Source organism: Centrocercus urophasianus, unplaced genomic scaffold, assembly GCF_019232065.1.
Source record: "Centrocercus urophasianus isolate 14NV4802_14NV808 unplaced genomic scaffold, USGS_Curo_1.0 seq_10, whole genome shotgun sequence".
In the NCBI taxonomy this organism is placed as follows: Eukaryota; Metazoa; Chordata; class Aves; order Galliformes; family Phasianidae; genus Centrocercus; species Centrocercus urophasianus.
Window position 1 is genome coordinate 19,803,569 of NW_024884142.1, and position 26,219 is coordinate 19,829,787.

Genomic DNA, 26,219 nt, shown 5'->3' on the forward strand with positions numbered 1-26,219 from the left:
AAAGCTACGACAAAAAATAAGAATGCTTGATGTATTCAAAAAAATGAGGAATATTTATGTTTAAAGGTAACTTTACCTATGCACACTACAAAGTTCCATACAGTTCAAAGCCCCATATATTTAAAAATATGTGGAAGGGATGCAGGAAAAACTCTGCCATTTATTCAGCCACACCAGAAAGTATGCTATTGGCAAAAGCTTAAAGATCTCCATTTAGAACAAATCTCATTTAGATCAAACAGAACTAAGAAGTGACTTGATTACAGTGTGTATCTACAAAGAGAAAATACATGAGTAGTAAGATTTTTTTTCCTTTTGTGTAGAAAGGTAGTGAGACACAACAGCCCAAAGTTGACTACAATGTACACAAAGTATTTAATATAAACTTCTAATTCTATGGTGATTGCTACTAAAAGAAGTGCCAGCCATATTCTGGCTACGCATTCAAATCAGAACTGAATGCTTTTGGATTCAATGTGTGCTTTAATCAAAACTAAGTAATTAGATTCAGTACAAGGTGGTTAATGGGCAACATTAACAGCCTTTTGGTAAACAGACCTAATGTAGAGCATACGACCAGCAATCTAGGAGTTAGAATGCTCCCAGAATAAATCACTTATCATAGCCTTCTGCTACTGGCTATCTTTTCTGGGAAAACAGAACAAAAAATCCCCAAGCCTAGAAGAAGCTGTTCTTATGTAAGATGTCCCTTCCATTTTCCAAATTCAGTAACAGAATATTTGGGAGGAATGAAAAATGTGCTCTGTGGAAATTGACAGATTTCTCATATCAGAGTTCACTCACTTACTGCTCGTGTTATAACATAAAGTTTAGTCCAAACAGCTTAGCTGAAATAGTTATAATGAAAAATTTGATGCAGTAGGAAATTCTGTTTTGTTATCCATATGTTATTTTTAACATATGTGGTCAGACAAAAAAAAAAAAAAAAGAAATGGTACTCACTATACTGGAATATTACTGTTCATTCTATGTTGTCATGTATGACATCACAGTATATATAAAACACACAAAAAAACCCTAATAAATTATTTATAGAAAAAGTAGGTAGTTTAGGAAAATTTAAATACATCCCTACAAAAAGTCAGGAAAATAAAGAATTTAAATAATCTTTTCCAGTTTAACACTTGTGCTTTAATTGCAGTATGAGATTTTCTAGACATGATTGCTTTCCATTTTTGAAATGTTAAGGACTTCCCAGCAACCCACAACTTTTTTTTAACTTAATGCAAAGTAAACCCCTTCATTTTAAATCATGTTTCAATTTATGTAAATTAATTAAATACACAGTCATACCCCCAAAATACTGATTTATGTTCTAAATATATTATTTTATACATGACAATTGGCATGATTATTGAAAAAAAACAACATATCTAAAATAAAGGGGATAAAATGAAATAAAAAAATAATCACAGAACACATCTAGTAGAGCAGTGATAAAGTAAATCCCACATAAACTAATTACATTTTTGATTGAAGAATGAACTTACCTTTTTTTTTTCAGACTGTTACTATTCATCTTGTAATTCAAACAAATCATGCTTAGCATTTGCAGATGAGAAACTACTGGAGAGATGTGCCATTTGATTCTTCATACAAAAGAAACTGTCTAGTTTTTTAGGTAACTGGAAAAACCATTGCCACTGAACTATAATTGATTTGTTTTTCTTTCTTGCAATTCAATAGGTTTTCATATATATTAGCCTATCAAAATTTCTATGTAATGTAATTTTCAGCATGATGAAACTTAAACAGACTCAACTGATCTCTTTTTTTCCACTCAGCATTCTAAGTTGAATTCCTTCCAGGGGAAGCAGGTATATGCATTAGACACAATGATAAATGTTCTCTAATAACCAAAGAAATACATATTGAATATTCTTTCATATTTGCATAGTGTTTATTTCCCAGAAAGTTAGTTTTACACACCCGACTGTGGGAGGCTTGCCCTAAGTGACCTCTCTTTTGGGGTATTGCTGCAAGCCAGCAGCCCAGCAGCACAGCCCCATTCTAGTAGCCCACTGTGGGTCAGAGCTCTGCTGGCCAGGGGAAAAAAACAATCTTTGTGCAGCTGTATGTCTTCAGGTTTTAGTTTGAGCAGAAAAACACCAGCACTCAGTCTAAAGATAAGACAGAGGTACTTTGTTTTTCTAAGGAGACATCACTTAAAAGGCTACCTGATTTTTGATATGGGATGCATGTGAGGCTGAATATCTGTGACTTGAAATGTAGGTAAGCACTGAGAGATTTCTTATGACATCCTTCCTTTGAGTCATTTGAGTACAGAACTGGAGATGATCACTGTGGAACAGATGATGAACAGACAATGATTTTAAACTGTGCAGATGTCCTGACATTGACTAAATCTCTGTGTCCAAAAACTGCCTGGAAGAGGACAGATTTTGCATACTCACTGAAAGCCTTAGAAAGACTTTAAATCAAATGCACAAGAAAAGATTTAAAGCACAAACAAGGTGTCAAGTTTTGTCTTGTGATGGAAGGGTTGAGCTAGAAGGCACCACACTGCATTTTGTAATCTTGATTTATAAATGTTCAGTGTTAGAATGACCACTTGTTCAGCCACAATAGCCACTATGGGATTTCTCAAACTTATTGTATGAGACATGCCAGAGGAAAATACATAGATTTGATCTTCAGAAAAGATAAAGAAGGCTTTAAATGTATTTATTCTGCTTTGAAAAGCTTAAAGACTTATTTAAGTCAACATTCAACTGATGTTAGATTTTGACCCTTCATCTTATCTCTTATAACAACAAACAAGAACGAGAGAGGTGGAAAACTTAAAACCAGGATCATGTTACTCATAAAACATTCATATGGACCATGATATAAGTGAAGAAGTCAGATCAACCATCTCTTGTATATAAATAATAACAAAATTCAGAGCCAAGTGCTAACAGGACCTGGCAAAATCATGACAATTGCTTTTAACTGCGCTATGACTGCGCATGACTGGTGGACACTGGTGATGACTAAAATAAGTCGCTTACATAAAAAGTAAATATTAGTGATAATCCAGAGCCAGCTAATTTGTGTCACCTATTTCTAAGATTATTTCCAAGAGAGAACATGTTGCTCTGATCAGCAGCTTGCAGTTCACATAAGCTTTTTGCTTTCCTGGATTTCTTTTCCCAACAATTTAAAACAATTCCAGACTTATTCCAAATCATTCCTACATGCAGAAAGCATGCATGAAAAAATAATTAGCAAATTCAGGACCATGACAAGACTTCTTCACTACTGTTTAATTGTGCTTGAGTTTTAATATCTTATCAATAACTCATGGCATTCAGCTGAACAAACCTACTATATTTCTGTGTTTCTACTCATCTGGTTAAATTAATTGGGTGATAAGATACTGAAGTGACTCAAGCAAGAGGAGTAAAAACCATTTTGGAGTTATGTTATTTCTCCACAATATTCACTGATGTCACTTTACTAACACAGGAATGATTTCTACATGGAGGGACATATGCACAGTTTCAAATAACTTTAATTATAATCTCTAAAATTTAAAAAAGGTGAAAGGGAAAGAATAACCCTGTCAATTATTTGAGATGAAAAAACGTGTTTTTGGTGGTTTTTTGGTTTTTTTGGGGGGTTTTTTTTTGTGCAGGGCACTGACTTCCAAATTTTATTTATTTATTTTTTTAATTTTATTTCCTGGGATTGATAGTGCCAGAGGAAACCCATCCAAATTCTGAAAAGGGTTAGTAACCAATACCCCCCAAAATTGCCTCCTCCTTCTATATCACTGGGGAATTCCATACCAGCCCACCTGAATTATGCTTTGATTCAAGCTATCTTGGTACTTTAGGCACCACAAGTGTCCTGGTATTCAGTATTGAAATTTCCTACTTCAACTACATTCAGGTTCTGATAATTCCTGGAATTACCTAGTCTGGATAAATGGAACAGATCTTTTTCTAATTTGGTCTAGTATTAAATGTGGAGGTTGCTGGCCCTGCCTGTGGCAGTGGGGGTTGGAGATTCATGATCCTTGAGGTCCCTTCCAACCCAGGCCATTCTGTGATTCTATGATTCTAATTTAACAAGGCTGTCCACCCTAACAAACATGGACTGTCTCTATCTGTCTGGACCAGTAAGGGTACTTGAAAGCCTTCTAACTGATAAAACGTAACAAAGCGTTACCTGGGAAGAAGTCAGCACTGCCTCCGTCTGTCAGTTTTTGTCTAGTACCTCTTTCCTATGGGATAATCACAGTGATCTTGGATGTTGACTCCCACAGGAGGGCATTTTAGAGCAATGCTTGATTTAATAGGGAGGGAAAGGCTTTTCCCTGTCTTCCTGAGAAGCTGCTTCACTTCACCTGCCTATCTGCTCAAAGGAATCCCTTTACCATGGGCTGCAAAGCTGCCAGCACTCAGGTGCTTACCATTTTAACAATAAAAATTGCTTTTTGAAGCAGACACTGCAAGAAGATTCCCCACTCCTTCCAGGAACCTCAGTTTGTTCAGTCATTATTTCTACCCCACTGGATTTCCTCAGAATTACTCTCTTCATCCAGGCCTGCTCCATCAAGACAGACAACTGTCTGCCTCCCACTCAACACTGCCCTTACAGCCCAACATGTATAGTTGTGAGAATCCTTCTTTGTTTTTTTTTTTGGCTCAAAGCTTGCTTCCTGAGGTATTTCTTGTGATAAGACTCTGAGTGACTTGTCAAGGAGGCAACTGATGGGTGCTAACTGTGTGACAATCGATATCGCTTTGGGAACATTTGCAAGCCCCTTCCCCCAGAGCTGCTTGCTCTGTAGAAGAGCGGAAGAGAGAGCTCAGCAGTGTTCACTGGCAGAAGATCTGGCCTGTGACTAAACCGCCCCAGCTTATTATGGGAGGCTGGGGGATGATACCATCGTATCCTGCGACGGCAAAATACAAGTTGGTGCCTCCCTGCTTCCTCTTATCTGCTGGCAAGGCCAGAAAGATAAGAACAAAGGAGGTTCCTGCTGAGATCCCAGAGCCAGAAGCTGCCACTGCAAGAAGAACTGACTCAACCACCTTGGGTTTGAGCTGTCACTCCAAAGAGAGCTGACTCAACCACTCTGAAGCATTGAAAAAGGGCCATCATCGCCATGGTCGTGGTCGTCCTTCGTCGTCAATAGAACAACAATGCCCGACGACCCACCACTACCGAAGATCAAAGACGGAACTACGAACCTCGCTGGATCCATGGTGGTGACTATGTCCCTCTTGCTTCCTATAAAGACTCCTTGCTTCTTCTTTTCTATCTTTTCTATCGCCCTCCTTCCCTTCCCCAGTACCCTAATTCATAATAGTGTCCGTTCTCCCCTTCCCCATTTCCCCTGATTAAGATTTGTAATAAACTGGTCGGACCAACACTTGAACCGTTGCTTCTTAATCTCACGCCGGGTATATAGATAATAAAAGAACCTCTTCTCCCTCCTATAAATTGGAGTGAGACAATAGTACAGTGGCTAACTTAGCCTTGATCTGTGCTGGAATTTGCTGGTGTAACCCCTGCGCTGGAGCACATTGGCTGCTGCTGCCCAGCTGTAGCTTCAGCTCGAAATGACCCTCCGGAGAGGGGGTGACATCACCAGCAATCACCGCCAGATAAACAGCAATCCAGCAGAAAAAAATGCATATGTATAAAAAAACCAACTGGGTTTAAGACTAAAGAGGAAGAAATCCATAGCATGACTATCCTCTTGTGGGAGGTCTCAAGATGCTGATAACTAAATCCTAAACTCCCCACTTTCTTGAGAAGATTGAAACTGTCACCTGTAGGATACAGAGGAACACTGGAAGAGTGAACATAATGAGAAAGAAAACAGGTAGATAATAGCAAATTCTTTGGTATAACAATTTGGATGTTTTTTTGTATATATATATATATTATATATATGTATATATAATATGGATTTCTACACTGTCAAATATTAACTGAATGAACCAGAAATTCTTGTATGTACACTATGTTTCCTTTCACTTAAAAAAATATTTTGAATGTACCACTGTTGCTATGGCAATGTCTTCTAGGGACATTTACATCAGTACTAGAACTCAGAAGTACATAGGACATAAATGATACTGTTAGGAAATGATGAAAATTGAGCTAGTTGCAAGGTATCAAAATCTGTGCATCTCGTATCAAATCTCATATTGGTGGATTACATTCTTCTACTACGTTTTGCTTTTCTTAGAGCATACAAGATCAAATATTCAGTATTTGCCATCAAAGACTATTTCTAGGAAGGATGAAGCAGTTGTCAGAAAGCTTGGAGAGATCTGATTTAATGACATTCACGACAGTTGACTGTGCATTTATTGCACAACCAGCATAAGCACAGAGGAAAATATTCATTGTAATCATGAGAGTCCTTATCCCCACTTCCAATTTCAATCAGTGCACTGTCTCATTTGCTTTCTTATGGAAACTCATGTCCTGTATCTCCAGAAAAAAAAAAAGAAAAAAAAAAAAAGTGATATCCAAAGCACATTCATGATGAAAGCTCTTACACAGAAAACAGAAAAAAGCTCTTACACAGAAAAGGCAGAAAACAGACCTTTTCAAAATATACTGTTATGTAACAGTGAACTCTTATGAGTTCACTATAGCCTCAAAGTACCCATTAAAATCTGCCTATAATCTACTGCTTTATCACTCATCATTAATCTTTTTGTCTTCCAATGGGCATACATTATAAACAAACTGTATGCATGAATCTAGGATTAAGAGTTCTTCCTAAGGAAAACTTACCTTGTTTTGGGCAGTTTTTGTGACACCTACAATTCTCTTTATATTTCTAGTTCTTTAATGTAAACTCCATTATATCCCAAAGTAGCTGTACTTTTATAGGAACAGGTTTTCCTGAATTCTCTACTTAAAACTGACTGGTTGAAAGGTGCCATAGAAAAATTATTTTTTCCATTTTGATCCTTGCAGCATACTAATAAAAGTTTGTATAAGTTCAACTTTTAAAAGTATCATACTAAAAATGCTCCTGTTGATATGAACATGATGTAGACATACACTATGCAAACTCCTGACAGCAGTTAGCAAAAAAAAAAAAAAATAAAAAAAAAAAAAAAAAGAAACTATGATTGAGAAGGAAATAAAGCACATTACAGTTTTGTAATGTAGAATTATTGTAGAATATGTTGGCAAGAATCAAGAAAACAAGAAAAGTCATAGACATTTTCGGGAACTGCAACTAATATCACTTTCACAGATTCTAAATTTCTGTGTATCAACTTACATTCCTTGTGTCCCATCTGCCAATTCTTAGCTATTGCTAAAATAAGTGTGAAATGTTCCTAAATTGAACGTAGTTGGTGTTACACTCAACCTCAAATGCTTTGTTTACTTAAAACTTAATTTTGCCTCCTCATTCTTCACCACTCTACTCATCCCTTTAGTCTTCCATTTCTCCATAATTGGTCTCTTTTATTTTAGATTTTGAGCTTCCTATGAACACACATTTGGTTTCTTATACGACTCCTGCTGACTTTGTTGGATTTCTGAGACTGCTAAGCAAATGGTGAATTTTTAATGCCATGGCTAAGCTTAGAATCATAGAATCATAGAATTGCTCAGGTTGGAAAAGAACTTAAAGATCAAGTACAACTGCAACTTAACCATACTACCCTACCTCTAGCAACCCACCACTAAATCATGTCCCTGAGCACCACATCCGAACAGATTTTAAACACATTCAGAGATAGTGACTCAACCATCTCCCTGGGGAGCCTATTCCAGTGCTTAACAACTCTTTCTTTTTTTCCTGAGAAGTTTTTCCTAATATCCAACCTAAACCTCCCCTGGCACAATGAAAGGCCATTTCCTCTTGTCTTGACACCTGTCAGCAATGAGAAGAGACCAACCCTGTTCTCACTGCGATCACTTTTCAGTATTTGAAGAGAGCGATAGGGTCTTCCCTCAGCCTCCTCTTCCCCAGACTTAACAGCCCCAGTTCCTTCACTCTCTCCTCATAGGGCATATTATCTGAGCCCTTCACAAGCTTTGTTGCCCTTCTTTGGACCTGCTCCAACACCTCAATGTCTCTTCTATATTGAGGTGCCCAAAACTGAACACAGTACACAAGGTGAGGCCTCACCAATGTCAAGTACGGGGGCAGGATTACTTCCCTAGCCCTGCTCACCAAACCGTTCCCGATACAATCCTTTCTTGGCCACCTGGGCACACTGCTGGCTCATATTCAGCCGACTGCCCATCAGTACACCAAGGTCCCTTTCTATCAGGCAGCTTTCAGCCATTACTCCCTAAGTCTGTAGGGTTGCCTGGGATTGCTGTGACCAAAATGCAGGACCCAGCACTTGGCCCTATCGAAACTCATGCAGTTTACTCTGGCCAGGTAGACAGCCTTACCTTCATCAACTAAGAGGATCTTCCTACTACCTCTTGTGCGTATTAATACTATTGATTTGTGTCTCTGAAACCGGCACCTGAAAAGCAGTGTGTTCCAGTCCCTGACATCACAGACAATTAGTTGTTAAGATAGCATATTCTGAGACAGTTTTATTGATTTCCATATGATCCTGTTAGCTGCTTGTCACAGCAAGTAGGTTCATGAAGACTGTTCCTGATGCAAAAGCAATTTTCTTAAACTTGTTAAATAGTCGTGCAAATCCCAGGCTATTTATCATAAAGATCTAATAGCATCTTTCTTGAAGAGCGAAGTGTTCTCTTGCTAAAATTGTACCCTCATTTCTATCTGAATCACAAGAAAAGTATGGTTGCGATATGATCTTCTGGAGACAAATACTACCAGCTTTATCTGTTCTTGCTTACCTAGGAAAAGATCAAATAATGTTTTTCACAGACTACTTGTTTTCTGAATACTTTTTATCCCAATAAAATATAGTTTTTCTTTCCATCAATTAATCAAACATCTCACACATTGCTTTCACTTTTTTATCATATTATTAAGGAAGCAAAAGCATATTAGCAATAGTGCAGAACACTGAGTTGAATTTTTATTTATTAATGCTAAAATACTAAACAAAATTCAATCATGAATTCGTTTTTTATTTTTTTTGTTGTTGTTTTTTCATTTTTAGCTACTTAATGTCTTAAGTACAATAAATCTTACCAGTGAATCCTGGAGGACAAGCACAACTGTAGTCTGCAATCAGGTCCAAACAAGTTGAATTATTTTTGCAGAAGCCATAAGTGCACTCATCAAAGTTGATTTCACAGTGAAGACCTTCAAATCCTTTGTTGGAAAAACAAAACAAAACAAAATAAGAGCTAGACATTATTCAGCTATGTGTGCCTTCTTTTCTAAAGCACATCTTTTGGTATATTTTTTTCGTAAAGAATAGATCATTTTCAATTGACTCCTATAATATCATTATCTGTCTTTTTGAAAGATCTTCCTAAAATCCTATCCTGTGTTATCATTAACAAAAAATACATCTGACCATTAAACATGCTTTAAAAAGAATCAGTAATTGAAAGAACAAGCTTAGTATTCAGTATTTTCATTAATCTAGTTGAACTTTCTGTTCAGCAGAGACTAAATAACTGGTGTATCTTTTGTGATTTTGAGGACAGTACAGATGATGTTAAGATGTGCTGGTATTTGGACATCTGTTCCATTTATCGACTCTGAAATAATTACTTCTCTGATTTTTCTCTTTTCTTTTTTTTCCTCATGTAATAGCGACTTTTAGCAACTAGCCAGTCCAAAAGGTTTTTTTGATACTTGAAATTGAGAGAGAACATCCAATATCTGACATTTTATGGTTTTGTAAATGTATTCTAATTCATGGTCATGCTTCAAAATGACTATCATTAGTGCTGTCACAGGCCATGGCTGTGGGAAGACCATGACTAATGCTAAGCTATCAACATCCTCAGTGCAAGGCATATTCTCATAATTTCTCAAACTGACCATGGAACCAATTTCCACTGATCCTTAAGTCATAAAACTTTAGAATTATCCTGAGTTCATTAATAATGTATTCAGAAGCAGTTCTCATTTACAATCAGAGTTTAATCAGATCCATGTCTCATAGGTAACAAGTAAGCCACAAAGTTATTAATTTAGATGCCAAGATTTATTTTTCTGTAAGCTGATCAGGCAATCTAAAAAGAAGAATGATCTTTTCCAAAGTAAATTTTAAACTACCTTCCAATATCTGTTTTGGCTTCTAATTTAAACTAATGATGGAGGCTGTACTTAAAAGAAATATTTGCATCAATTTTGTCTTTTGTGAAGAATTTCTATAGTTATCACCAACACTAGAATGCTTGTATTAATTTATAAATAAAAAAAAACAAAACTCTGTATGCTATGGAATCAATTCACTATCAAAAGTATAAAATATTAATGTTTGATATTAAACTCATATATAAGGCATTTTAAAACGCAATTTGTAAGCCACAGATTTTTTATTCTTCTTAAACTACAATTATAATTATAAAATACATTAAAATATTCATCAATAACTCATTTTTGAAAGTATCTCAGAAAGACACTGTAATTTTAAATGTTTTAAATTTTTCAGTTTTTCCTGGAACTACTTTTTTCTTGAAACTTCTCGTTTGTTCAGATATTTTATATTTTACCGGGCAATACGCACTCTTACAAAACCAGACCAAAACTACTGAAAATCATTCTTTTTGTCTGTGCAATTTTAGCATTTTTGCACTGCAGAACTGATACAAAATCATTATTTTCGCCATTATGACTTACTTCCCAGGCTCAGTCAGAAAATTGCAAATTAGTGTATCAGTACAACATATTTTCTTTGTAAGCTACTTGATTCAATTTTCTGTGATTTCCAAATGCAATGTATTCATGTTTTCTTCACTTGTTCACTTATTATTATTATGAGGTTTTATGCGATAAAAGCAACGCATTTATCTGCCTCCATTTATTGTGAGTGTACTGTTTTATTGGTCACCTTGAAGGACTAAGATGCAAATTAAACCAGAAAAGAATAACTAACTTTCATAGACAGGAAATTTTAACAATGATTTTCAAGACTGTCAAGAAGATGTCCTGTAGACTGCAGGCAATTTTGAGAATTGTCAAAGAAAAAAAAATTATTTTGAACAATTTACCTTCAGGGCAAATACAGTTGTATCCATTGACATCACTGTGACAGACAGCACTATTCAAGCAGGGACTTGAATCACATTCATTCATTTCTATTTCACAGTACTGTCCTGAAAAACCTGCCAAGGAAGCAAGGTGATCTTTAATTTTCTTCCTCTTTATGTGTGCTTTTAACACGAAACTATTATTTCCAATCCTTTACTGTTAATTAAAACCAAGACATGTTTAAATTTGTATTTCACTGAAAGATGAACCTTGAAGTCAGAACTTCTGTATTTTATTAACAAAGAATTAAATTTCACACATTTCTTATCCAACAACACAAATACATGCCTTTATTCCTGAAATAAAGCAATAAATTAAACAGGGGGTACTTCCAGAAAGTAACAAGAAATTCATAGCCTTATGCAAATAACATACATATTTTCGCACATTTTGCTTATAATAGAGTCACTTCAATTTTTTTAATACTTTTTGTGAATCTTGACATATTACAATAAGAGGCAGTACATCAATTATCTTTCTTTTGTTGTCTTATTCTTTCAGCTGTGGAGATGTAAAATATATACAAGCACTTTGAGGCATAACAAACACATGTCACGCAAGTCAGATTTTCAGCATGCATGAATTGTATAACTTAATTACAGTAGGTGAGGATGCTGCCTATATACCTTAATAAAAGATGGAAAAATAAGCGTTATTAAAAGCAAACTGCAACACAGTTTTCCAATTTCTGACATGATACACTTCCTGCCACTGGGTGCAGGTGAACACATATTGGCAGTGGGGTTGCAATCTCCTGTGTAAGGTGAGGCTAGGGCTACCATGTGCTGCACACAGATGGTTACATTCAGCTCCAGCAGCCCCACTGCAGGGCATGGGTAGGCTCCACTGCCAAGATGGAGGCACCTTTAGGAAGCATATTTGAACAAGAGCAGAAAACGCCAGACAGGTAGGGGGAGTATCTGAATGGAGAAAACGTATATATATATAAAATTAAGCTCATGGAAAATGAAAGATGTATAACAAAGACTGGCACATCATAAAACATACATATTTACCCAAAGAAAAATAAATCCCAATCTGCGCATTTTTAAAATAATCTTTAAAACTAGAAAATACAAGTTACTACATTAAAAATGTAGCATATGTTAGGAAAGACAAATGTTTTTACACCTTTCCTTCCTACTTCCACATCATTTTTAAAAGTCTCTAAATCCTTATCTCATTCAGGAAACAAATTCAAAAGCCTTCTGAGCCTTGATAACGTGTCAATCTATAAAGCATTTGTGAATACCAGAAAAAATAATTTGTATAGAGTTAATGGTTGTGTCAGCAAAGCAGTAACAAATGCCAGTAAATAATGGAGTGTCCTGGTGCAATAAGTGTCTATCAACACACATCTTTCCTCTTTCTTGCAGAATTTATTTATGAATTCTGTTATGTGGTTGGGGGCTTAGGTAAGGTACAGTACACAACCTCAACAGAATACAGGAGAAACCTGGCATTAGATATGCTTTCAAAAAAATCTTATTTTTATTATTGTTTTAAACTGAATTTTGTCAAAAGACCTCCTGCACAACCATCACTGTTTAAATTATTCTGGATTATTTGGCATCATATCTTTCTAATGATTATCTTACTATCAAACAAAATGCAGATGATCTGTAATAGTTAATATGTTGATAGTACGTGGTCCAAAGTGTGGATTACTATGAGGCAATCTGTAATTCCTTTTCTCCTTTAACAGATGGTATGGTTTACAAACCTTGCTAACCATTTTACTGTAATATTTTGAAATATCATTAGTCATCATTTTTGGGAGGACACATTACTTACTAAATACTAAAAATAAAAATATAATCCAAAGAATGGTTATCTCATTAAGAACATATTTTTTCACAAGCCTTTTTTTTTTTTTTTTTTAAAGAAGTTAAAAGTGAACCACTGTTCTCACTTGCATATGTAATGAAAGAAAACCAGGATATTATAAATGTGGTTTTATGTGAGGACTGCTCTGAAAGTAATGCCTACTGTTTTGTTATGGTGGCCAATGATGTCAGAGGCAGATGGATGTTTGTGGTATGGCAGCAGAGGTTGAACCTTCCCTCCAATATTCCATTACATTTTGTTGCCGTGTAACAGGCATCTGACTAAATGATGTCTGAAATTGAAATTCCTATGAAGCAAAGGTGTGGAATTTAATTCTTCTATGTGGAAAAAATGGTACCCACTGATGTTCATTGATGCTTGCTGAACATTTATGGAGACCAAACAGTGGATGTGAACACAGTGACGCATGCACAGGTGGTTCATTTCAGCAGTGGCAACAATGAGAGCAGGTCACCTCTGCTGGTGCAGATTAGGCTTTGTGGAGATGGGATCATGTCAGCCAAGGCCCCAAGGAATTGGACTTAGTAAGGGGCACAAAGAAGAATATGAAAGTCTTCTATAGGTACAGCAACTGGAAAAGGAAAGTCCAGGAGTACATATCCTTGCTAGCGGGCAACATGGGTAGGCTAGTAATGACAGACAAGGAGATGGCTGAGGTATTTAACAAAATTTTTGCCTTAGTCTTCACTAGCGACTGCTGTACACAGAGACTTCAAGCATGTGATTCAGAAATGGTGGAGCATTGCCTCTCCTGCTGTAAGCAAAGATCAGGTTCACAACCACCTAAGGAACCTGATCATCCATGTGTCCCAATGTATCCCAGAGTCCTGAGGGAATTGGCTGATATAGTCATCAAGTCACTCTCAATGATATTTGAAAAGTCGTGGTCAGGAAGTATTTGGTGACTAGAAAAGATGTAACATAATACCCACTTTTAAGAAGAAAGGATGACTGATGACCCTCAGAAACACTGCTAGCCTGACTTCATTGCCAGGAAATATCAGATAAGATCATGAAAGCTATGCTAAGGCCCATGAAGATATATGGGATAATTAGCATGGCTTCACCAAGTGCAGGTTCTGCCTGAACAACCTTGTTGCTTCCTTTGAGGGCATAAATGCATCAGAGAACAAGGGAAGAGTCACTGATGTCATCTGTCTGGACTTCAGCAAGGCCTTTGACATGGTCTTCCACAGTATCCTTCTCTCTAAATTAGAAAGAAACAGATTTGACAGACAGATAGACTGTTCAATGATGAAGAACTGGTTGCAAGATCATTCCCAGGTAGTGCTGGTCAATAGCTCAATGTCTGGATGAAAACCAGTGACAAGTAGTGTCCATCAAGGGTCAGTACTATGACCAATGCTCCTTAATATATATTCATCAATGACATGGAAAGTGAGATCGAGTGCACCCTCAGCAAGTTTGTGGATGATACCAAACTGTGTGGTCGACGTAGAAAAAAACCTGTCAACCTCATCATCATTTTTCAAGGCAAAAAATATATTGCAAGATATAATAAAATAAAGACTGCCAGACTTGAAGGGTTATCAGCACAGTTGCCTGTAACGTAAGTGTTACAATGTTACCATGAAATATTTAAAGTTCCAATGTAAAAGCTGCTGTTCACGTTTTTAATGATCTCCTTCCTAACGCCTCTGTTGGGAAGAATGCCTTTGAACTGTTTTTTCCAGATAACACCTCCATTTCCCCTGAAAAAGAGAACAATTAGGTTACCTCCTAGCCCTCTGTTTTACAAACTAGACAACTCAGTTGTCCTTAGCCTATCCTCTTAGGACATACCTTCCTGCCCTTTGTCAATTTTGTTGCCTTCCTCTGGATGCTTTCATGTACCTAACATTTTTATACTGTCGAGCCCAGAACTGTACACAGTATTCAAGGACAATTAAAAAAAAAAAAAAACACAAAACTACAATGCTAAATATAGAGGAAGAACTACCTCTTTCGAGTTGTGCTGTTTTTAAAGTACTCCAAAACACGGTTTACCCTCTGGGCTGCCTGTGCACACTGGCTCTTGCTGAACCTCCTGTCCCCATATTCATATCTCTTTTTCAGCCTTTTTTTAAAAATCCATTTACGTATATCTTGATTTTATATATGTATATGCATATGATGACTTATGTTCTCACTCAGACTTCAGTCTGTTGATACAAACAAACTAATAAATGTTCCATATTTCCTCATAGGTTTTATTCATTAGATCTCTGTTGAGTAAAGCTTCTGTCTTCTGTTCCTGTACTCTGGTATAATGCAGTTTTCTAATTCATGCTCTAATGTGCAATATGACCGTTAATTTTTACATTTCTCAGAAAAGAATATTTGTCACTTTTTGGGCAACTGTGTGATGTTTGAGAATCATAACTAACTTACATCACCTATAGCTCCCAAATTTTCTGTCTAATTTTCTAATGAATTAATTAATTTAAAAACATTCTTTATTTGAAACACAATCATTTACCCATGCATTATGAGGGAAAGGTCAAAATTAATTACTATAAAACTTTTATTAATAAATTTTAATGCACTATATACACACATGAATTGTCACATTTAATTATTCTTTAATTCATAAATCATTTCTATTCTAATTATTTCTATGTCTATTTCCAAAACATTGTAAATTGCGAGCTTTGAAAAATAACTCTGATTTTTATGTAATTTATTAGCTTTTTCAGAGGACTCAAAGTTTATTAATTTAAACATGTGGAAGAGTAAGTTTGGAGGCACATGTAGTACCAGTGGCACCATGTTAAAATTTTATATAAATTTAGCTACAATATCAAACTGCTGTGTTAAAAAATGTCAAACTCTTAGACTAGGGCCTTCATTAAAGTAGCAATGAGAATACATCCCTCTTAAGCAGCAAATTTAACTCCAAGGTTTTGTTATTTGTGTCTCACTGATATGCAGATATGCAATCAGACATTGAGGAAGATTTCTAAGAAGACTTCCGCCAACTTCAAATGATAGAAAAAATGTTCAAGATGTGAGACTGTTGAAGATAGACAGGAACCCTTTATTCACTCCTTTTATAGATATACAGCTTAATCAGAAACTTTTAACAATCTTTCCTCATGGGACTGATAGAAAAAACTTGATTTCTTGAGTCTTTATAGCGTGTTTTATTGTATTCACTAGTTGGTAAAGCATTATTTCTCTAGCAAGCCCATGGTTACTGTATTTTGCATTTCCTCCTTCATCTTCTATTAAATTTGTCCTAACTCTTTGTCACTTTATATATGGTAGACTCGATATGCTGAAAAATGAAACCTTTGCCACTTCAAAACACTCTTTAAACTCAAATTTTGAGTTATTAGCTCACAATTGTTATTGCCACAACTTCTTGCTGCCTTTCTTACTTTCCAGGGGGGAAATAATAATTTCTTCATGTCATAGAGAAAAAGCAGGGAGATGAGAAACAAAGCTGTGATGAAAGGGGACATTCTATAGGTTGTTGAGAAATAAAGAAAATTCTTCAGTATGTTAGCTTTTGTTGTTAGCCACTAAAAACATGAAGTTACTGCCACTTTTATTTCTTATAAAGAAGAATCTTCATGATTTGGCCTCTCTGAACTATTCTAGATAGAAAAAATGAGAGATTGCTACTGTTTTGATAATTCCTCATCATTCACAGTGGCAGCAACCATCTTTTCGCCTGGTTCATCAAAGAGATATCCCCAATTAAAAGAAAAAGAAATAGATATATGTACTTAGTAGAAGTACTCAATAACAGAAGAAAGATGGATTGAAGATCTTACAACATTTTTCTACTTTATAGCATTACTTCTCAGGGGGGGAAAAAGTATAATAAAAAAAGGTGAGTATTTTTCAGACTAACAAGAGACCCACACAAATCACAGGGGATAACATATCTCACTTTCTGAAAGCCCTGGTTTTGAAAGCAGTCCTGTTGAACTGTGATTGACAATTTTCCTCCCTGCAAAGGCATTCTGTACCATCACTTCCCTATAGCTCATGAGAAGCCTCAGAGCTCATTTTACCCCCAAAGGTAAGGCAGCTGAGATCTGTTAGATTTCTTCAAATAAAGATTAGAAAGAAGACAGTCTTCTCCCTGTAGAAGACAGAAAATATCAAAGACAAAGGAATAATTTAAAATACCTCCAGAAAAATAAATATTTTTTTTAGAAATGCAGAGTGAAGATTACTATTTGAATAGCCATTCCAGTATAAGCAGACAATGGCTTAGAATGAAGTTGGATACTGGATAAGTAGTGGCAAATTTTGTAGCAAATTGCATTCAGTATCAAAATAATTTATTTTTATATATTAAATTTTAATTTAATTGAAATTAATGTATATTAAATGTATAGAATTCAGAAAAGTACAAGATGAGTACTAGATGCAGTTAAAAGAATTTCCTAAAGGAAGAATGTGTCCATATATTAAATTTTGAATGTTTTAAGTTATTACCAGAATGACCTGATAGAGCTTACTTTCAGAAAGTAAGAACGTTTTTATGTCCAGAAAGCCAAACCCTGTTCAAGGCTGAATCAGAAGTGTGAGCAGCAGGGTGGGGGAGAGTGGTGACACCCAACCTGCATACTGCATTCAACTATGGGCCTCCAGCACAAGACACAGACCTGTTATAATAGGTACAGAGAAGGGCCATGAAGATGGTCAGAAGGCTGGAGGACCTCTTCTACAAAGAGGGGCTGAGAAAGCTAGGGTTATTGAGCCAAGAAAATAGAACCTTGTAAGAATAGTAACTTAAGAATAATAAGAGCATGTAATAGAGGATATTAGTAGCTAATTTTCTGATATCAGCAAATATCTAACACTAAAACATTGTTTGAAATGCAAGAAAAATTGTATTAAGTCAGAAAATTTCTCAGTAGTAGCGCAACATACTAAGTACTCATTGAAAAGATCCCTCCAAATCTTGTATTGCTTTAATTTCCACCCACCCTCACATCTCCACTGGCCACTGCCTCACAAAATTTTCTTTAGCTCTACAGTATTGGAGTCTGTTGCTGTCTGTTCTTGTACAAATCATGTAATTCTGTCTGATTTTTGAGGGTCTCTCGAATGTGCTAAAAATGTATCCTGGCTACCTGACAAAGGTGTCAGAACATATCATTACATTGACAACACGCTAATTAGAGGCCCAACTGGTTCATGAGACTCAAGAGTGAATAATAGCATACGTAGAAAGGATAGGACTGAAAATCCCCCAGGAAAAGATACAACTCCCTTCTTCAGAACTCAGATTCCTAGGAATTCAGTGAAAGGGAAGGACAGTCTGTATTCCACTGGAGACCTTACCGGGTAGGCATGCTAACAGCAAAGAAGGAACTGCAACATGCTTTGGGCTTGTTAGTCTTTTGGAGATAGAAGAAGAGTGATCTCCCTCAAAACCCACTGCATGGGATGAGACACATACAAAGCACTGGTCACCTATAAACACACCTGACCATGTCCTGTGCCTGACGAATATAATTTGCCTTCTCTTCTTATTTCTAGCTCTTGGATGAGAGGCCTCATGGATGAGAGACTCTCTACTGTTTGTGTGGTGGGATGGTCTGATGCCCTCAATAACAGTGGGACCTTGAATCAGAGAGGCTATGTGTCTAAGGCCCATGGATGGGTGTGCATGTGTATGGTTTGGTGCACATATTAGAGTGTGAGCCCCAGCAAACACCAACGTGTAGCATGGGTAAGCTGAGTGTGTGAAGTCTGGTACTAGAGGCACTTACGGTGTGTGTGGATGTGCACATCCGAGCACATGCATACATATAGGTTTGAGTACCACTAGCTGTCATGTGGCATAGCCTTCAGTTCTTATGCCCAGCTACCAGGAACAGGGAGCTACTGGGTAGACTGAATGTCTGAGTCCAGCTGCTGGGAAATCAGGGCACAACTAACTCACTTGTTGCTAACGTATATACACCAAATACACAAGATGAATTGGCAGCCTCATAAATAGCAAAGAAAAGTGCAAGATTTAATCTACAGTGATTGTACTGAATAGTCTAACATGCAAACCGATCTATATATTTTACTTTATTCTGATGATAACAGGCACTGAAAAAACTTGAAAAAAATACTAAGAACACTGAAATAAGCTTTTAAAATGTAAAATGTAACTACTTGGAAACTAAAATGTTTGTACTGTATTATGACAATTAGAATAGAAGAAAACACAGATGAAAGGCTCTTTTGCATGGGAATGTATTAATAAATACATGACACTTTTGTTTCACCTGTACTTTTTAGCTCTTTAGCCTTTAGGGAACAATGGGTAATTAGCTGCCAAACCACCTTAATGTACCTATTAAAGGTAATTTTTTAGAAGTTTTAATTAATTACAATTGTTTTCAGTTTCATTGGCCTTCCTAAAGCTAGCTGAGGACTAGATACCTAGGCGGAAACTAATTCAAATTGAAAACCTGACTAGCTGTAATTTGAATCAAACAACTTTCATTTTTGTGATACAACAGGTGTTAAACAAGCACAGACAGAATTAGCTTCTTGAAACATGTAAATATATACTTTCCATTATATTCTACTCTTAGTATTCTATGCTTTCAAAATTTTCCTCCCAAAAAAAAACAAAACCAAAACCAAACAAACAAACAAAACAAACAGTATTTTGTGGAGAGCTTTTTAACAAGTATATTACAAAGGTCATTTTTTAAATAACAAATACTTAACATTCATAGCATAGTTTTTTGCTAGTAGCATGAAAATGCTTTAAGAACTGCTACTGCCCTTTAAGGAGCAGAAAAACAAAATAAAACCAACCACTCTTTTTCACCTTAGCATTGGCAACTGACTTATTCTGAAATCTGAGGAAGTCGTAGTGACTTGAGAGCTTTCAACCCTTAACTTGCCTGGGTAGGAAGGTGCAAGAGTTCCCTGTGACAAGCCAAGGCAGAGGCAGCCTTTCTCAGGAAGGGCTTAAATGTCCAGCGTCAGTTCCTGACATATTGAAGCTATTTGTTACAGCAGGACTAGCAGGCAAGAGGAAATTTCACACAGGCAAATAGGGAGCTGCAGATACAGAAACATGTTTTTAAAGGTGCTGATGCATAATTCATTACATAGTTCCTATTGTTGCAGCTGTTCAGAGCTGCCAGTGGTATACTGTAAACCAAAAGAGCAGAAGAGAAGAAATTAATTATATAAGTATAGTCTCTTTTTAATAGGACTGTTTTGAATATACATGAATTATCCAATTTGCAAGATTAGTAAAGAAAATAGACCAATAATTTTTTTATTTTTCTTCTCATGTCCTTATGATATTAAGATAAAATTAAGTAAGACAAGAACATAAAAGAAATAGAAAACCAAGATATATATCTGAGTGCATGAAGCTGTACAAGTTTGATAAGATTTTACCTTGGATATCTTATAAGGTTCACTAGTTCCGTTCAGATAAAAACATGAAAAGAGAGTTATGTGAATGTTAAAACAGGACATAAAATTCTCATTAACGTGATAGCACATGAAATCCTGTTTGAGGGGAAATTATTTGTCTTTAATTCGCTTACAGTAACAAAATTGTAAAATTAAATATCTAGTTAAAGTCTATATGTATAAGAAAAGGAATGATAATTCAAAGATGACAATATGTATAATATATGTATAACATATGAATAATAGATTTATACTACTCTATATCCCCTATTTTACATTTTATTAATATCAACATATAATTCAAATTTTGGAAGACTAAGGAATGTTGATGATTTCCGTAAGATTACCACAAGACTATAATATGAAGAAATATGAAAACAGAAAGTTATTCTGTAGAAAATACAACTAACATTAATAATCCAAATTAAAACTTGAGGACAGCCTTCTATCCCACCTCCCATGCTTCCCTGGAAATCACTGGAAGGGAGCAAGAGCATCTTTGTGATATGAACGCTTTCCTGTACAACACTGTCAGTAAAGTCTTTCAAGTGTAAATTGAACCTATGATTTCACAGCCACAAAATTCACATTATCACAGAATTGCCAAGAGAACACTGGGTCCACCTGGTCTAACCCCTGCCCAAGAAGGGATACCCAGAGCAGGATGCCCAGGAGCCACGTCTACATCCAGGTGGCTTTTGTTTATCTTTGGGAGGAAAATTCCACAGCCTCTCTGGAGCACAGAATTGCTTCCTGGTGTTTAAATGTAATCTCCTGCCTACACAAACTACATTTGTGTTCAGATTACCTGACTTTAGATAAGCAAACAATTTTCACTCTTGCAGTGATCATAACTTTACTGCTGTTTTCAAATTGAGGCCTTTTAATGTTCAAGCATCAACATACCAATTGAAATGGCTGTATTGTATTAATGAAGATAAAGTTAACAAAAATAGAACTTAATTTATGCAAGTATTTCTGTAACAACTTTTTGTTGGTTCACATGTGGAAGAGGAAGACAGGCTTCCTTTTCCTCCTCCTATTTGCTACTATAGCAATTATCTTCTCTCTATGCAAGTACTCTCGACATTTGTCTTCATCCTCATATGCAATGTAACGACTTTGGCAGCCCAAACATCATGCTGTAAGAACCTGGAGACAATTTGTTCCTTCATCCATCCAAATTCTCTCTTCATCAGCCAATAATAAGTACTATCATAGAAACATGATATGATTCTATGATAATATCTCAAAGAAAATATAGTGACAATAAACAATGCAACCCAGAGCTTGATCAGAAAAAGGTGGTTTTGTATTGGCATAAGAAGTAGCATATTATGCTCGGTATAAAGATTTTGACATAGCCTTCATTTAGTGCTGCTAAGCAACAACTGCTACACAACTCTTCTCTATACTTAAGACTCAAGGGCAAAATACATCTGAAACACGAATTAAAATATTAAAGGAGCTTAAATTATTGCAAGGAAGGAAAGAATTGGTAACTGACAGTTTCTAAGACTACACATTTAGTAAATATGCTATGTTTTTTCTAAGGATATAGTTTCCTGCCTTTTTTTTTTTTTTTTTTTTTGCCAAAGTACTCTTTCAAAGTAATTTGTCTTGGCTACTGGGCATTAGGGATCTGTTTCTTTAGCCATGATTTTTTGAGCTAATGAAAAATTAGAATAAAGTACAAAAAAAAAAAAAAAATAAAGGGAAAAGAACATAATTCAATGGGAAACAACACAAGGAGTCATTTTATAGAACTGTGAAGACATGCAGTGAGCTCATACTCATATTTCATATGTCAACAATTGAGCATTATTTTGTTTTTGAAAGACAAGTGTTAAGGACTAAATAATGAAAATATTTTCAGTGTGTCATAAATAATCCAAGAATCTGTTGGAAAAAAAAAATATTTAAAAATGCAGTTATTCCAACAGAAAGTGTGGAATGAAAACACATTTCTAATACTTTATACATGAGAGTTACCACTTAAGAAGTAGATCTAAATAATTCTTTCTAATTCTTAGCAGAAAGGACATGTCTATAGATGAAGTAATCCACACTATGATTATGTCAAGGAAGTGACACATGCCCATGACCCTCTTCTTGACCCGCTCCAAGGTGCAAGCCCCTCTTATGCTGCAGACCCCAGAGCTAAATGTAGTACTTTAAGAAGGGTCTCATGAGAGCAGAGAAGGGGAGACAATGACATCCCTCAACCTGCTTGTCACATTTCCTTTCATTCAGGCTAGGATATCATTGGTTTTCCAGACTTCAAGTACACAGTGCTGAACAACCATAACCTGGAGAACATCCATAACCTGGCTTTTTTTCTGTGAACTACCCAACTTTCCTATGGGATTTCACATCATATTTTTATTTTTTAAGCACCACAGTCTGAGGCAAGGATAACAAAATATCAGAAAATTTCAGAACAAGGAGAGAATAGACACATTACAATTGTCTACTAGAAGGGTTACACTTATTTGTACAAGAGATAAAGCTTTCTTGACAGCCAGTTCAAGGCTGCTAAACAAATTTCAGTAGGAATTAAGAACAAACATATAGCAGAGTACATCTATTCAATTATTTAAAGAAAACCTGCATGATTCATCCTTGTGGAGAAAGATAAAGAAGGGCTTGCATGGGAGAGAGTCTTAGTACACAAACCATAACGTGGGCCCAAACAGAAAACCACTGCCCCAGACAGGGTGATCAGATGAAAACTGCAAAACAGGTTGGGGCTTCCTGAATATCCTTGTGCTAGAGCAGGAGCTTCAGGATTTACTTGAAACCCATTCTAGATTTCAAAGGTCCTGTGAACTCTCATTTTTTTAAAGAGTGGCTTTTTCCATTCCTGTTGGGAACAGCATTTTTTATTTTCTACTCATTTATTTATTTATTACATTAATATCTTGAAAACATACAATTACTGCAGACAAAATTATAAAGCCAAATCAAAACTAAGGACAGGTGAACAGCTCCTGGCTATCTTGCACTGACTAAAGGTTATAAGGGCCACCCAATAGAGCTCTGTTCCAAGCTAACTGTTAAACATACCAACACAGTGACAACTCTTTCATTTATATATCTATGCCTAAGGAACCACTTTCTGAATATGTTGACCTGCAGCTTCAATAAAAGGAGTAACAAGACTTACAGCTGAATAAAGAGAATAACTTATAAAGTGTGCACAGTCATAAGAAAATATAACACATCTGCATAATCACAATCTTCCCTGGTGTAAATATACTAAAGATAATGTATTCACAAGGATTTAAGTTGTTTTAATTTATTTACTTTGGACTTTAGCTTACTTTTCTCATTGCAGCTGCTGTTTTGTTGTTGCTCTCGTTGGATTTTTTTTTTTTTTTTTTTGTGACTTTTTTCCCCAGTAATTTCTTAACATTTATTTTTTCTAACACAATTCAAAATAAAATCAAATCAATATTCTTGATTAATTGAGTGTTAATGAAATAAAATGGAGAAGTGGTATTGGAAATAATTGCACATCTGGACTATAGTAACCAGATGGGAATTTTCGCATCCAAGGGACTAAAATTATCATGTGTATAACCATGATATGTTTGCTGCCCGCAAGGATATCATTTTTCTCCTCTGGACTCACGGAGCACTGTGAAATTGTTTTAAATAATTCAGGAGTTGTGGAATTATTAATATTCTGCTAAGATTCATAAGTCTTCTTAAATTAGCTATTTGTATAAGCAAAGTATTCAGTACACAGTTTTACTCAGGGAAAAAGTCAAATGTAAATTCAGAAATAGTTTGGACACTGAATTTAAATTGAAATGACAAATATTGGGTGTAGCATTTGAACTAGCACTTTAATATTAACTTTTACCTCTTAGTAGTTAAACCTGTACAAATTCTGTCATGAAAAGATATGACTGAGGCTCTCTAATTTTATGTAATTTATACTAACAAAGATGCTGCATATGACTCCCAGTGAAACTGGTCAAATCAACATTCTTGAAATATGATAATCACAAATAGAAGTTCTTAATATATATCATAGTTGGGAAGAAATAAAGGAAAAAGATGCCTAAACTGTAAATGCTAATAGCAGATAATAGGATGTGGGTATGGGTGAATATCTGAAACTGATTTTTAATACTCTCAAGTGAAAGCTTGTACCTTGCAGTCATCATGGTGTCTTACTGTTAATTTTTACTCTACTTAGACCAGCTAAAAGAGTAATGTCCTGAATCTGCCAGTTAACAGAGAAATATCAAACAGAAACATCTACTAGGAGGCTGATCAACCATTGCACTTCGGCACAGAGTGAGAAAACTGGAGCTGAGAGACCATAGGAAAAAAAATCTAGTGCTTAAAAGGAGGAGAATCTGGAAAGAAGAGGTGTTGAAGAGAAGGGGGCTGTTAAAGTGGCAAAAATCTATGCTGGAGGAAAGATGTAAATGGAGTCTCTTTGGAGATCAGAGGTATGCATGGAAACAAATGCCATGGTATTCTTAAGACTAAAAGCTTTGAGTTGCAGCTCACAAGGAACCAGTGGGACAATCTGCACGGATTTCCAACCATGTCAAGACATATTGAATGAGATGATGAAGAGGAGCAAGTGGGTGTGGCAAAACCATGCATGGTAAAAGCTTTAATCTGATTAGTTCTTAAATAAACTTCATTATCCAGACCCAATATGGGTTGTCATCTACACTGTGTCACCCTCACCAATGGCTTAACTGGCAATAAAGATGTCTTTTTGAAGAGATTGAAAATGTGCGATTTCTCTTTATGGAGAATGTAACTTTAAAAGGAATAAATGTCACTAAGCAAGAAATATCCTAGATAATAAAATTGTAAGTCTGATTAAGCCGACTAGAGAACTATACTCCTCAAGATTTTGAGGACTGTCCCATGCAACAAGTTCATTTCCATAGTAGCCATCAGAAATGCAGTTTCTTATAATTGTAAAATTTTCATAAGATGTCACGTTTTCACTGCTGTGATCACTGCTCTTCATGAGTACTATACAGTATTAGAATGTGCTTCTCTTATTGTCCTTCTGAGCATGCGACAGGAATAAGAAGGAAATTTTTCTCTCACATGATTTTGGGAGTTGAGAGTCCTGCTTGTCCATGGTGATGCACCTACAGAGGCAGGGTGTGGTCATAAACTGCTAAATACCAATCAAGGTAATTTCCATTATATCCCAGTGTAGATGTTGTTCTGAATTTTTGAATCAATGTCATATGCTCTGTGTTTTGTGCTTCTACCACTAGAAGAGACACTGACTTATACATACATACATCTTTCTGTGAGCAAATTTCTTTAGATTCTCAAATAAATAGTGTAGCAAGAATTCAAAATCATACAAATCCAAAAGTAATAACAAAAATATTCCTTATGTATCTTTTAATTAATTGTTATTACTCTTACTCTGAATACAGTCTGTCAGGTGCAACAGTTATATGTTTTCCAGGTAGCCAACGAACCACTATTACATTTCCAACTGTACTATTAATTCTAATTAAACCAGAGTGCTGCTGAATTAATTCTGAGGAAAACAATATATACAGGTTATTTTAGTCTAAAGGTTATTCTAAAGCTGAATTCATAGTTTTTCTCTTTTGGGTACTTAAGAAATCAAAGTGGATAACAGACTAAACTCAGTATGTTCTTGTGGTTTTCTAAAGAAATAAGGAGATAGTTGAAGGGCATTCTTATAGAGCGGTTTTGAAGTGTTTGAGGAAAAAATATGTTTATTTATTTATTTTTAAATTCTTCTGTTTGTTATATAGCAGTTGATACACAGTTCTGTGAATAACTGCAT

General features: G+C 35.7%; 1 protein-coding gene across 1 annotated transcript in view; it reads right to left on the minus strand.

Moving 5' to 3' along the window:
- The window catches only part of EYS (eyes shut homolog), a 660,788-nt gene that overhangs the window by 543,823 nt on the left and 90,746 nt on the right, over positions 1 to 26,219 (minus strand). The window contains exon 6 of the mRNA XM_042829470.1: positions 9,140 to 9,262. Coding sequence (XP_042685404.1) covers positions 9,140 to 9,262 — 123 coding nt within the window. The remainder of the gene's footprint in view (positions 1 to 9,139; positions 9,263 to 26,219) is intronic.